Source organism: Hippocampus guttulatus, chromosome 15, assembly GCF_054856545.1.
Source record: "Hippocampus guttulatus isolate MCC_2025c chromosome 15, RoL_Hgut_1.0, whole genome shotgun sequence".
Taxonomy (NCBI): Eukaryota; Metazoa; Chordata; class Actinopteri; order Syngnathiformes; family Syngnathidae; genus Hippocampus; species Hippocampus guttulatus.
This window is the reverse complement of record NC_141275.1, coordinates 10,204,321-10,214,790: the sequence shown is the minus strand read 5'-3', so window position 1 is coordinate 10,214,790 and position 10,470 is coordinate 10,204,321. Positions and strand designations below refer to the sequence as shown.

The following is a 10,470-nucleotide window of genomic DNA, read 5'->3' as shown; positions in this document are numbered from 1 at the left end:
AAAAATAAATAAACATCCTTCAGATGGTTTAATTGCTTGAATTCAATTGCTCCACGGGCGTCTTCATCAGACGGAGGAAAAGCAAAAACCGACATTCAAGTCACGTTACTAGAAGGTTCACTTGCTCGGGTCATGATGTGGCATGCAGAAATATCTCGACTAGCTTTGTAGATGCGGAGTATGCATACATATTTAAATCGCCATGCTCTGCTGCCCTTTAGCCCAGCGGGAATCGGGGAAAAGACAGACGATTCATTTATCGAAAGTGTTTCTGTTGACCCTTAAGTCCTTAAGGAACCCCATTCATTTTTTTTCCATCCCCCAAACTGCTGTAAAATTGATATTTCATTTTTTGATTTTTTTTCCCACACTTTAAACAAATCAGTCTTGGGTCAGTTATTTGCAGCAACTTTTAGTACACAAAGTAAAATGAAGCTCTTGATTCTTTTCACCATTGAACTTGTCATTCCAATCCCCACCAGACTTCACTTATGGCGCACGTCGCCCCCTGTGATTGCCCTCCAGTACTACAATCATCCCAGCCAGCTGTGGTGCAATTAATTTCTCATTAGTGTGTAGACAATGACTATCACACCACCTTGCTTGCAATCTTTTTCTATCCCTCTCCATCGCTTTGCCCAAGCTCCCCTCCCCACCCCCGCCCCAATCCTCCCACCGCCCCCACATCATCATCACTGCCGCCGCCATCAGTGGCACCCTGCTGGCGGGATGCGCTCGCGTCCCCACCGAAAGAAAAAGAAAAGCAAACAACAATTAGCTTCCTGTTGACACAGTAAATGGTAGACAATGGTGTACAAATGAGGTCTCGCGGAGGATCAGGCAACGGGGACTTTCACTTTAGGAGTTCCTTAATTAAGCATCTTCATTTCTTAATTTGTTGACATACAGCCTTGCATAGTCATCACCATAGAGAGGTTACATAATTGATAATATCCCTATGGCAACTGCTCTTCTCCTCAGAAAAAGTTGAATTTCGTATTTGCCTCAGTGTGAATGAATGTGCACCGTATTTTCACGACTACAGGGCGCACTTAAAAGTCTTAAAATTTCTCCAAAATGGACGGGGCGCCTAATAATGCGGGGTGGCTAATCTACGGACCGAGTTCCAAAATCTGTGAATATTGTTGTGTGACTTGGAAGAGTGCTCCGCTTCGATCGGATGTTATGCATACGCATTGTTCATAATAGAGGAAAGACAGACAAAGATGAGCCTCTGAGAGGGAGATTTGTAACAATCTATGAGGGAGATTTCCTTAGGCATGACTTTCGGCTACCGCAACATTTGGGGAAACAGTCAGCGTGGGCGCCGACGTTGATCGATGGTCTCTGTTCACGGGCGTTAAAACCGCCATTTCAGCAGCGGCGGCAGTAGCGGCAGCCTCTCGCAAAATATCCTACGGCTCAGAGCGTCTGCTATCTGCTTTGAGAGCAGATGGGCATATAATAGAAGATTGTGCAAGCTAAATTGTTTTGAGAAAGGCAAAGTGGAGAGCGCACCGACCCGACACCTGGGCAACGACGCTATCTGATTGTAGGAAGATGCTGATGTCGAGTGACATCACTTAAGAGCAAGACAATAAAGGTGTGGATTTCCTCAGCCAATCATTTTTCACCTTGTTTTTCACTTTGTTGTGAACAGGTATAAGATAAGATAAGAAAACCTTTATTAGTCTCGCAATGGAGAAATTCCCAATTCACAGCAGCAAAGTTATGAAAGGAAGAAGTAGAACAACAAAATATAGGAGCTGCTGGAAAGGCAGCCACTCTCGCGGCGCCATTTTGAAGTCAAAATAACAAAAATAACACAACACAACACATAGGGCACAGACAGTCGTGCAATCTTCACCACTTTTCTGCATACATTTTGTTGTCTGAAGCAGTTCTAGATGAAAGAGGAGAGGATCAAAGTGTCCTTTCACCAGTGGATCAGAGACATCATGCTGAAAATGTGCACACGTCTGCTACAAGCTAAGTTTTGAAAGCAAACACGAAGCTGTAGCGTCCATTAACGAAAAGAGATGAGTTCACTTCTCCTGTCCCACGTAATCCGCTTCAAACTCCAAGCCGCGACTCCCAGTTCCAAATCCGCATCGGCGCTCCGCGCTAACGCTCCTTTCTTCTCATCGTCGGCTCCTCAAGCCTTACATCCATACAGCCGCAGACCGTTCAACAGCACCGATCTCTCCGCTGAACAAAGCGGGGCTGTGAAAAATGCTGCCCATTCCAGGCGCAAGACACAAGCGCCCCGGACTGTCCAGCAATGACAGTCAAATGGCGACGACATTCCTCCCAGTCAAAAACAGTGCTGGTATACCCATGCTGCCGAGAAGGCGCAGCCACCGAGCACGGAGTCTCCTCCTTGATGAATGTTGTGGCCAAAAAATGCTGAAAAAAGTCCACATCAGGTCCACACGACGTAAACAACACAAAGTGACAAAACAAACACAAAAACAACAAAAAAAGCAAGGCTCATGAGAGCACTTGCTGACGGCTGCCTACTCGGGCGCCATCTTGACTTCAAAGTATTAACGTATGCATAGTATAATGTTCACATCAGTTGGATTTCAGGGTGTACTCATACCAAGGCGGTGCTTGTAGCTAAATTAGTATTTGAAGTTTGAGCTTTACTATTCCAAATAATGTTAGCTAGTCGCAACGTTCTACATGAAAAAAGTACTGCCATTGCACATGCAGTACCTAATTTGTCTTTTATAATTTTCGCTGCCTTTTGGGAGGCAATATACAAAAGAATAATCAACTCATTTACGCGTTTTTATGCATTTTGTATGAGCATACTGTATGATCACACAGGCAAACAATTTTTACAACAATCTTTATTAATAATTAATGCCGCAATCTCCAAAAATAAATGCTAGAAACAACTGATCTGAGTTGGCAAAATCAGTAGAATTAAATCTGACTGCTTTCACTTCAAAAAGTTCATTAAGATGACACTCTAATTCAGTTCCTACGTGTAAAATGATCAAAAAGATTTTTACAATTATTTTTCAAATGATTCCAAAACTCTGTGCACCGATATTATGCCTCATACAGACCGTCTGTGTGTAAATATCCGGGTGCTGAGAGACTGTGTTAGGATTAATGCAATAAATTGGTTCCTGCCAATTAATATTAAGAAGAACAGAGATGGGGAATCATGTGATCAGCAAAAAAGAAGGGGGGGGGGGGGAATTATGTTAACGGCACACAGTAAAATGTATTTAACTGGCATGCTGCTCAGTTGTAATTCCCCTATTCAGCCATGGCTTATGCGTAAAACCCCGCCATGAACATTTCAGATTAGGCAATAGTGTGGCTCGGACACACACTTGAGCATCGAACACACTTCCAATCAATGGTTGGCTGGCTCCCCCCCTGGCCGGGCACGAGCAATGGGCAAAAATGGCGACTTGCCGGAGCAAGCCTGGCACCTCTCGAAACCGTGAGGGTAGCAGGCCTGGCAGCGCAGCTCGCTGATGGACTCGTTGAAGCGGTTGGCCAGCATGGACAGCTTGCTGCCATGACACAGCGAGCACGGCGTGCAGCCCGAGTCGCCGCAGAGCTGGCAGCCGCCCGGCTCCTGGAGAGCATGGGGGTAGAGTGGGGGGGGGGGGGGGGGGGGGGGGGACACGTGTGGTGATAAGAGTGTCAAAAAGATGTGGTGGCACAGGTATAAAATAGCAAGATGAGACGTAGCACCGTAGCCTACTGGCTGGCCCGTCTGCCTCAATTGAAACTCATCTATAGCTGTATATATAGATAGCTAGAGAGCTGGCTATCCGTCTATTTGGCTAACTAGCTATTTGTTATCTTGAGCCTCAACAAATGTTATGTGGAAGACTCTCAGTGAGGGCAGAACAAAAACAAATACAAACTCATGTTCATTGTCATTCCCAATCTTGCATCAAACTTGGGCTAATGGGATGAACGTGGAGAAAGAAACTTAGAGATCGCATTGTGACCCAACAAGTATCGTCGTGTACTTTATCACTTCTTTGTCCATGTCACTGTCTGTTCCAAGTTTTATTTTCAGCAGCTACCAAAATTTTGCAAGCCCAGCAGTACTTTACACTTGTGTGTACCACACACACACACACACACATCACGATAACGATCCGATGTAGCGACTGTAGAGAAATGTGACTCCAGAGTGGATTAACAAATGCAAAATGTCTGCAACCCCATTGAAACTCTGCGTGAGGGATGGAGAATCGCAAAAGAAGATTAACTCCTGGACTTGCCGCAGCCGAGAAGAAGAGGAAATTGGCAACTTGAGGGGAAATAAAAAATAAAAAAAAGCAAACTTCTTTTCAGAGAAAAATGGGAAAGTAACAAGATGAGGGGGGAAAAAAAGGATGAGGCCAAAGAGAAGAGCAATCCTTCAAGGAGATGAGAAGGAAGGAGGTGAAGTGGGGCACAACAAACCCAACAATCGGGGATAATTTGAGCACCCCCTCCATCCCTTCCAATCAAAGTCGGAAAAGGCTCCAAGTGATTATCACGAGTGACTACCTGTGGCGTAGGGTGTGTTAGGAGTGATTCTTCCCCTATGATCTGCTCAGAAAGACGTCAAGGCCAAGAATAGTCGAGGATGAACCAATGATTAATAATTGTGAAGCACTTTGATTTCCAATACCATGTATGCAAATCACTCCACAAATAAAGTTTGATTGATTGATTGATGAAAGCTGCTCAATAATAATGACCTGAAATCCTTCCGTACGGAATGATCTCCAATTGAAGTGCAATCGTAAATATAAGTTGAACATTTATTATCAGCCAGATTGGGAAGGAAAACTCATTCCTAGCACACCCCACCTGACTGGATAATCACTCAGGATAACCTTGCAGAGACCTCCAATATTCAAGCCATTGCTGACTTTGATCGCCAATGGAGGGAAAAAGGCTCAATTTACAGTAGGCCTGATTATCAGTGTGTGCACCATGTTTTAGCAGTGCAAAGAAACATCAGAGGGACAGAGAGTTGAGAATGACAGTAATGTAGCAGCGCACAGTATGTAATCTCTTTAAAGAGTGCATGGAGCACAGCGAGACAGAGTGGGGAAGATGGAGAAATGAGAATAGCAGGAAACACAAACGGAGGTAATAAATACTTCTTGCCAGAATACTTTGGTCAAGGATCATTACCTGCGTGTGAGTGGTCGGTTTGCGCTCGCCCTCCTGCGTACCGACAGCCTTCGCTCGCCTCCTGCTACCACGCTCGCGGGCTTGCAGGTATCCCTCCAAGGAGGCAGGGGGCACTGAACCGTGGCGTAACACGTCGGCCTTCCTTGCGGGCGCTCGTACGATGCGCAGGTTGCTGGTATAGATGATGAGCTTTCCGAAGTCTAGCACCGATGACTGAGGGCAAACACAAAATATGGAGAATCAGTGATTTTTTTTTTTTTGTTTTGTTGCTTTAGGATATTGATGTTACGCATATGTAATAAAGACGTCCCACATTGATCAGTAGATCCACTTTTTGTTTTTCGCCAAAACACTAAGGTAAACAATGCTTAGTTGTCTGTTGGATAAGAAGGCAACAACAAAAACTTCAACATTTTGGAGATAGATATTTTTCAATTGATATTATTTTTTCTCTTTTGAGCCCTGTGAACTCTGCCTAGCAACCGGCTGCAGGGCAATAATAATGATACAATTGTAATGTTATATAATGATACTATCTATATATATTTTTTGGGGGGGGGGGGATAATGCTGTAAGAGGTTAAGCATAATTCTCTCTCATTTTATTGAATGGCATCCTTTACATTGTGATCAGAATATTTGTATGGCTAGCATCTGCACATATGCAGTATTATCATCCATCAACGAGGGTTTAAAAACAATGCTGAAAGCTGTCGTATATTACTTCGTATGACTTAACGCTCACACTTCCTTCCTTTTTACATCCCTTAGGGTGCAGATATCTGCAGCCATTTGCGTTTTTCAAACATGGTGAAATGACTATCAGATAAGGAGCATTGTGCTCCAGTGGAGTCTTTTGGGGGGGGAAAAAATGGAGTGTGTGTGCGCGCGTGTGTTGCATAGAGGGGAGCACTCATGTCTGTGAACCCTAAATGCCCCCCAAAGAACTCACTACCCCTGTATAAAATCCACATTGCTGTCCTCGGCTGATAAACGTGATAAGATTGTGGCGTCTGAGATGGCGGGTGGCTTTTTGTACAGCGGATGAAGCTGACACTAAGCCAGCAGGCTTTCCCTGATATTGTGGCCCAAGTGTCGTCTTCGTGTTCGGATGTTAATTGTTTTGCCCCCCCACCCCATCCTCCTTCTATCTAAAAATTACTTTAATTGCACAGGGATTTGTCCCGTTTTCTATTTGAGGTCTGGGGTTTTTTTTCCTGATCTCTAAGCTTCTTTATGAAATATGGCAGCTGTTTATTGTTGTTGGGTTTCTGTTTTAAGTAACTCTATGCGGGACGGGAAAATATACAGTAAATACGAGCAGTGCTGCAAACCTATTATAATTACTTTCTTATTTACATACAGTAAGTCCAATGAGACCATACACTGGAATTAAGTCAAATACTTTAGAAATAACACGGTGACAGGAATTAAAAGATGTGGTTTTCGGGTTCTGTAATAAAAACTGTCCGACATTCAAAGGTGAAACAGATGATCATCAGAATGCTCAGGCATCTCTCGCCTCACAACTGTTGATCCAAGTATAGGAAAAATTGCAAACACTGTCTCTAACTTTAAAAAAATAGCCTCCAAAAAGAAAAACAAAAGCAAAACAACAAAAGTTCAAAAGTCTAAGCTCGATGCCATGCATGATAAAAATGTAAATGCAACTTTTGCTGTAATGTCAGTGATCCAGTGACGTTTTTACATCTGTGTTATTGGTCATTTATATGTGCATGTGTACCTAATAAAGTGCCTATTTCTTAATTAGCAACAGCGGCCACTAGAGGTTGGACGGGTTACAGCTGAGTTTTATTTTTGTTTTTTGGGAATTGACTCGAAAATGATGAGCCGAACATAAATTGGAGGGCTGGAAGACGCGAGATGCCAAAAACGTCTCCTTCGCGATTATTCGGTCTGCTTCAAGCTAAAGTTGACTCTTTGTCTAGTCGACTCGTCAGTCCACTTGACACTTGACCTCTTCCCAAATAGTTGCCTCCTTATTCCCCCATCGGGGCGGGGGGGGGGGGGGGGGTCTCAATTCATAGCCACTATTGTTCACATAGTTAACTGCTGAGCCTGTGTGAACCCTTGCAAACCCAAACAGCGGCACGCCCTTCAGACAAATTCAAGTGTGGAGTTTTAACGCATCAATCAACTAAATGAGTTCCCCACTCAGCATTAATTCGAAACATTAACAATGATGAGTGCCCCCACGATGTTGTGAGCAGTTGAAACTATGAATACATTTCGAGTCACTATCTTGAGCCCACTGCTTACGTACTTTAGTGTCTCCATCTGTTTGTTTGGTCTGGCCCGCAGCAGCCTTGCAGCTTCCTATTCCTCTGTACACGTTGATTCTCTGGGCAATGAGCCCTGTTGGAGGCTGGACACCTGAGCGCATAAGAACAACATGTTGTCATGGTTGTCATGCCCTACATATGCCACTAAAGTTTTCAATTAGCAATCAACCCAATGAATAACCCAATGAATTCCTTAAGTCACACAAGGAACAGTCTGGATACATCATTGAGCAGCATTAGAAAAGTACTTCCAAGGGGTTTGACTTGTTTTGATGAATGTTTCGAGTCTTGTTGCAAAATTCACGGGAATTCATTAGAATGAAATGGATGTTCGCAAAATTGCAGGTTAGGAAACTATTATTATAAAAACTTGATAAAATGTAAACATTTTTAAACATAAACTAATGAATGCTGGAAATAAAATGTGCTGAAAAATTGCACAGCATTGATTTTATAGTACTTCTAGGGGTGTTCACACGGCACACATTTGCTCCGGCGCTGCACCGATGTATTTTGTTGCGATATATTTTGCACCGCAGCAAATTGTGTGGAGCGTTCACACGTACAAAGCCGCTGAGCGTGTCTGCACTGGCACAACGTCGGTGCAGCCCCACTTGCGTTCACACGGCAGTTTCTGCAGCGGAGCAAAACGACAGAAAACAAATGAGCTGTCGTGTTGGTTGTTTTTAAAACGTATACACAACTCAAGTGACTACTGGACAGGCACGTCCTTCTCCTTCTCGGTCTCCGTGCCTTCTGCTCGAGAGTGACCGCCCCCGAAAACGTAAATCAACGATGACTTCAATGACACTCAGAAAAGCAAACACGTAATGCGCCAAACAGAAAATCAAGAGAGGAAATCACAAAATAAATTATATGGGGGGTGGGGGGTTGTGAACACACAACAAAGGAACAAACTACACAAACAACTCCGAGACAGTCCAGTCTCCTACAAAAGGAAAGATGTTACCAGCCAAGTCTTGTGTCGTTATTAAACAAACACATGACGGAAGTCCGACAGAGCACGAAAGCAACGCGTTCTCGCCGTACGTAAACTCTTCACAAGCATTTGCTCTGGAGCAAATTTAAGCCAGTTGCGTTCACACGTGCAAATTTACACCGGTGCTGCTTCGCTAACGAGCATTTGCGCTGGAGCAAATTTTTAAACCACCTCCCTGAGGTGGATCAAATTTGGTCCGGTGTAAGCTGTTTTCCGGGGCTACGCCGGAGCTAATTTGCACGTGTGAACGCTCTACTGGGGCAGCCCCGGCGTAGCACCGGACCAAATCTTGCCGTGTGAACACCCCTTCTAATACCAGTCCTGGATAATAGGACACCGTTTTTTTCTATCTGGGAGTAACACATTATAAGAAACTCACTTAAGTATTTTCTGATACTTTTTGTGTGGAGTATTGGATCTCCTTGGATTGTGATACGAATAAAGATAATATCATCATCATCACTACATGCACAATTGCATTACTATGAAGGCGACATTCACGGTCTGAGCCACGCAAACCTCCAGCAGGTATGCCGCAAGGAGCGCACATAAAAGCGTACGGTTCTGATCTCCGATGTTTCCAGCTTCCTTGACAGAGGCCCTCCCAAGCAAACCAAAAGTGCAGCCATCCATTTGACATAAGCCAGCGGAACACTTTGCCACCATCACGATATCAACCCACGCTGCCGCTCCGACGGAGGCTCCTCAAAGCCGCAGAGCTGCTCCATCTCCAGGTGGCTGGGCGCTATCTTGCCGTGCGGGAGGAAGCTGTGCGGGTACTTCTCTTCCGGGCTGTCCAGCTCCTGCCCGTCCTCGTACACGTGCTTCAGGACCCGGCCGCTGTAGGACGACGCCAGTTTGAACCTGACCTGGTGGTTTGGAAGTGGAGCGGGCTTTTACGGTCGGTACGGTACGAGCTGTCGGGATGCACAGTGATGCGTTAACGCTGTTGCTTGGTTGCCGAGAAGATGATCAGTAAAAACGGAACAGTTTGATCTATTATGGGAGAGGATGCATAAGGATAATCAGAGCGCGTCGACGTCGAGGCAGGCTTTCATGTCATCTCCTCTTACACGTGTGCAAGACAGAGTGGGAATAAAAATACGGGAATTGTCAAGTACGCTGTGACAAAATATTGAGCTCTCCAAGTACCACCATCATAAAAAACAGTGCGTTGTAGGCCTAAAAAGTAGCTTTAACATCATTGGAATTTGCAAAACAATGAAACATGAGGCATAGTTTGAACATTAACACTGCCTTTACATACAGAAATACTCCATATGTTTAAAAAAAAACACTAAAACTAATAAGTAAAACTTTTTTGAAAAAAAAAAAAGAAAAACAAAAGCAAACGAAACAACTAAAAATTAATTAAAACTAACTATAATGAAAATCCCTGAAACAGAACCCTTAACACTGCCTGTATTGCCCAATGGGCCAGCCGGTTCTTGGTCCAATTCACAAAGTGCAAGTGATGCCAGGATATTTTTTTTCCACCTTTTGACAGCCCGTCAAGCAGCATTTGGCGAGCTCTCCCGAGATAACTCACCTTCCTGGGCTTGGTGCCTTCATGTCGCTGACTCTTTTTTCTCTGGGGTTCCTCCATGACGCCTGAAGGGATGCGGAGAGCAGGCGGGTCAGTCCATCGGGTGAGAACGTCAGCATTAAGCAGTCACCGCGCTGCCTTTGTGATGGACGGCAATAGACAGAACACAGCGGGGATGAGAGTCCGGCTCAAGAGCTGCTGTGAGTACTAAGGTGGGTGGATGGAGCCTTGACTTTTCTCGTGTGTGTGTGTGAGTGTGTGTGATGGGCCTCCTGAGCTTAACAATGAGCCACCATTGGCCCACCTTTATTGGTAAGCACGTTAAATTATTCACATCTGGATCGTGTGTACCAAAGGGAGGTGAAGGAACCAGAAGCTCTGTCATCAAATAGTTATGAGCGCTAGAATAAAAGCCTGTGTGCACGTGCGCGAGTGTGTTTGTGTGTGTGTGTG

At 44.6% G+C, this 10,470-nt stretch overlaps 1 protein-coding gene across 1 annotated transcript; it reads right to left on the bottom strand.

Annotated features, from left to right (window-relative positions):
- Positions 1-1,663: 1,663 nt before the first annotated feature.
- Positions 1,664-10,205, bottom strand: grxcr2 (glutaredoxin and cysteine rich domain containing 2). The gene is made up of 5 exons (XM_086131088.1): positions 10,021-10,205; positions 9,154-9,340; positions 7,453-7,562; positions 5,170-5,382; positions 1,664-3,601 (listed from the first exon to the last, which is right to left on the bottom strand). Exons 1-5 carry the CDS (start codon positions 10,075-10,077, stop codon positions 3,374-3,376), a joined length of 795 nt encoding a protein of 264 aa, XP_085987214.1. The 5' UTR covers positions 10,078-10,205; the 3' UTR covers positions 1,664-3,373.
- Between the last annotated feature and the right edge of the window lie 265 nt (positions 10,206-10,470).

Coding starts and splice junctions, on each gene's coding strand:
- grxcr2 (XM_086131088.1), bottom strand. CDS start 10,077: ATGGAGGAACCCCAGAGAAAAAAGAGTCAGCGACATGAAGGCACCAAG. Junction 7,563..9,153: donor GCCTCCGTCGGAGCGGCAGC/GTGGGTTGATAT, acceptor TTATGCGCTCAG/GTGTCCAGCCTCCAACAGGG. Junction 5,383..7,452: donor AAACAGATGGAGACACTAAA/GTACGTAAGCAG, acceptor GTTTGCCCTCAG/TCATCGGTGCTAGACTTCGG.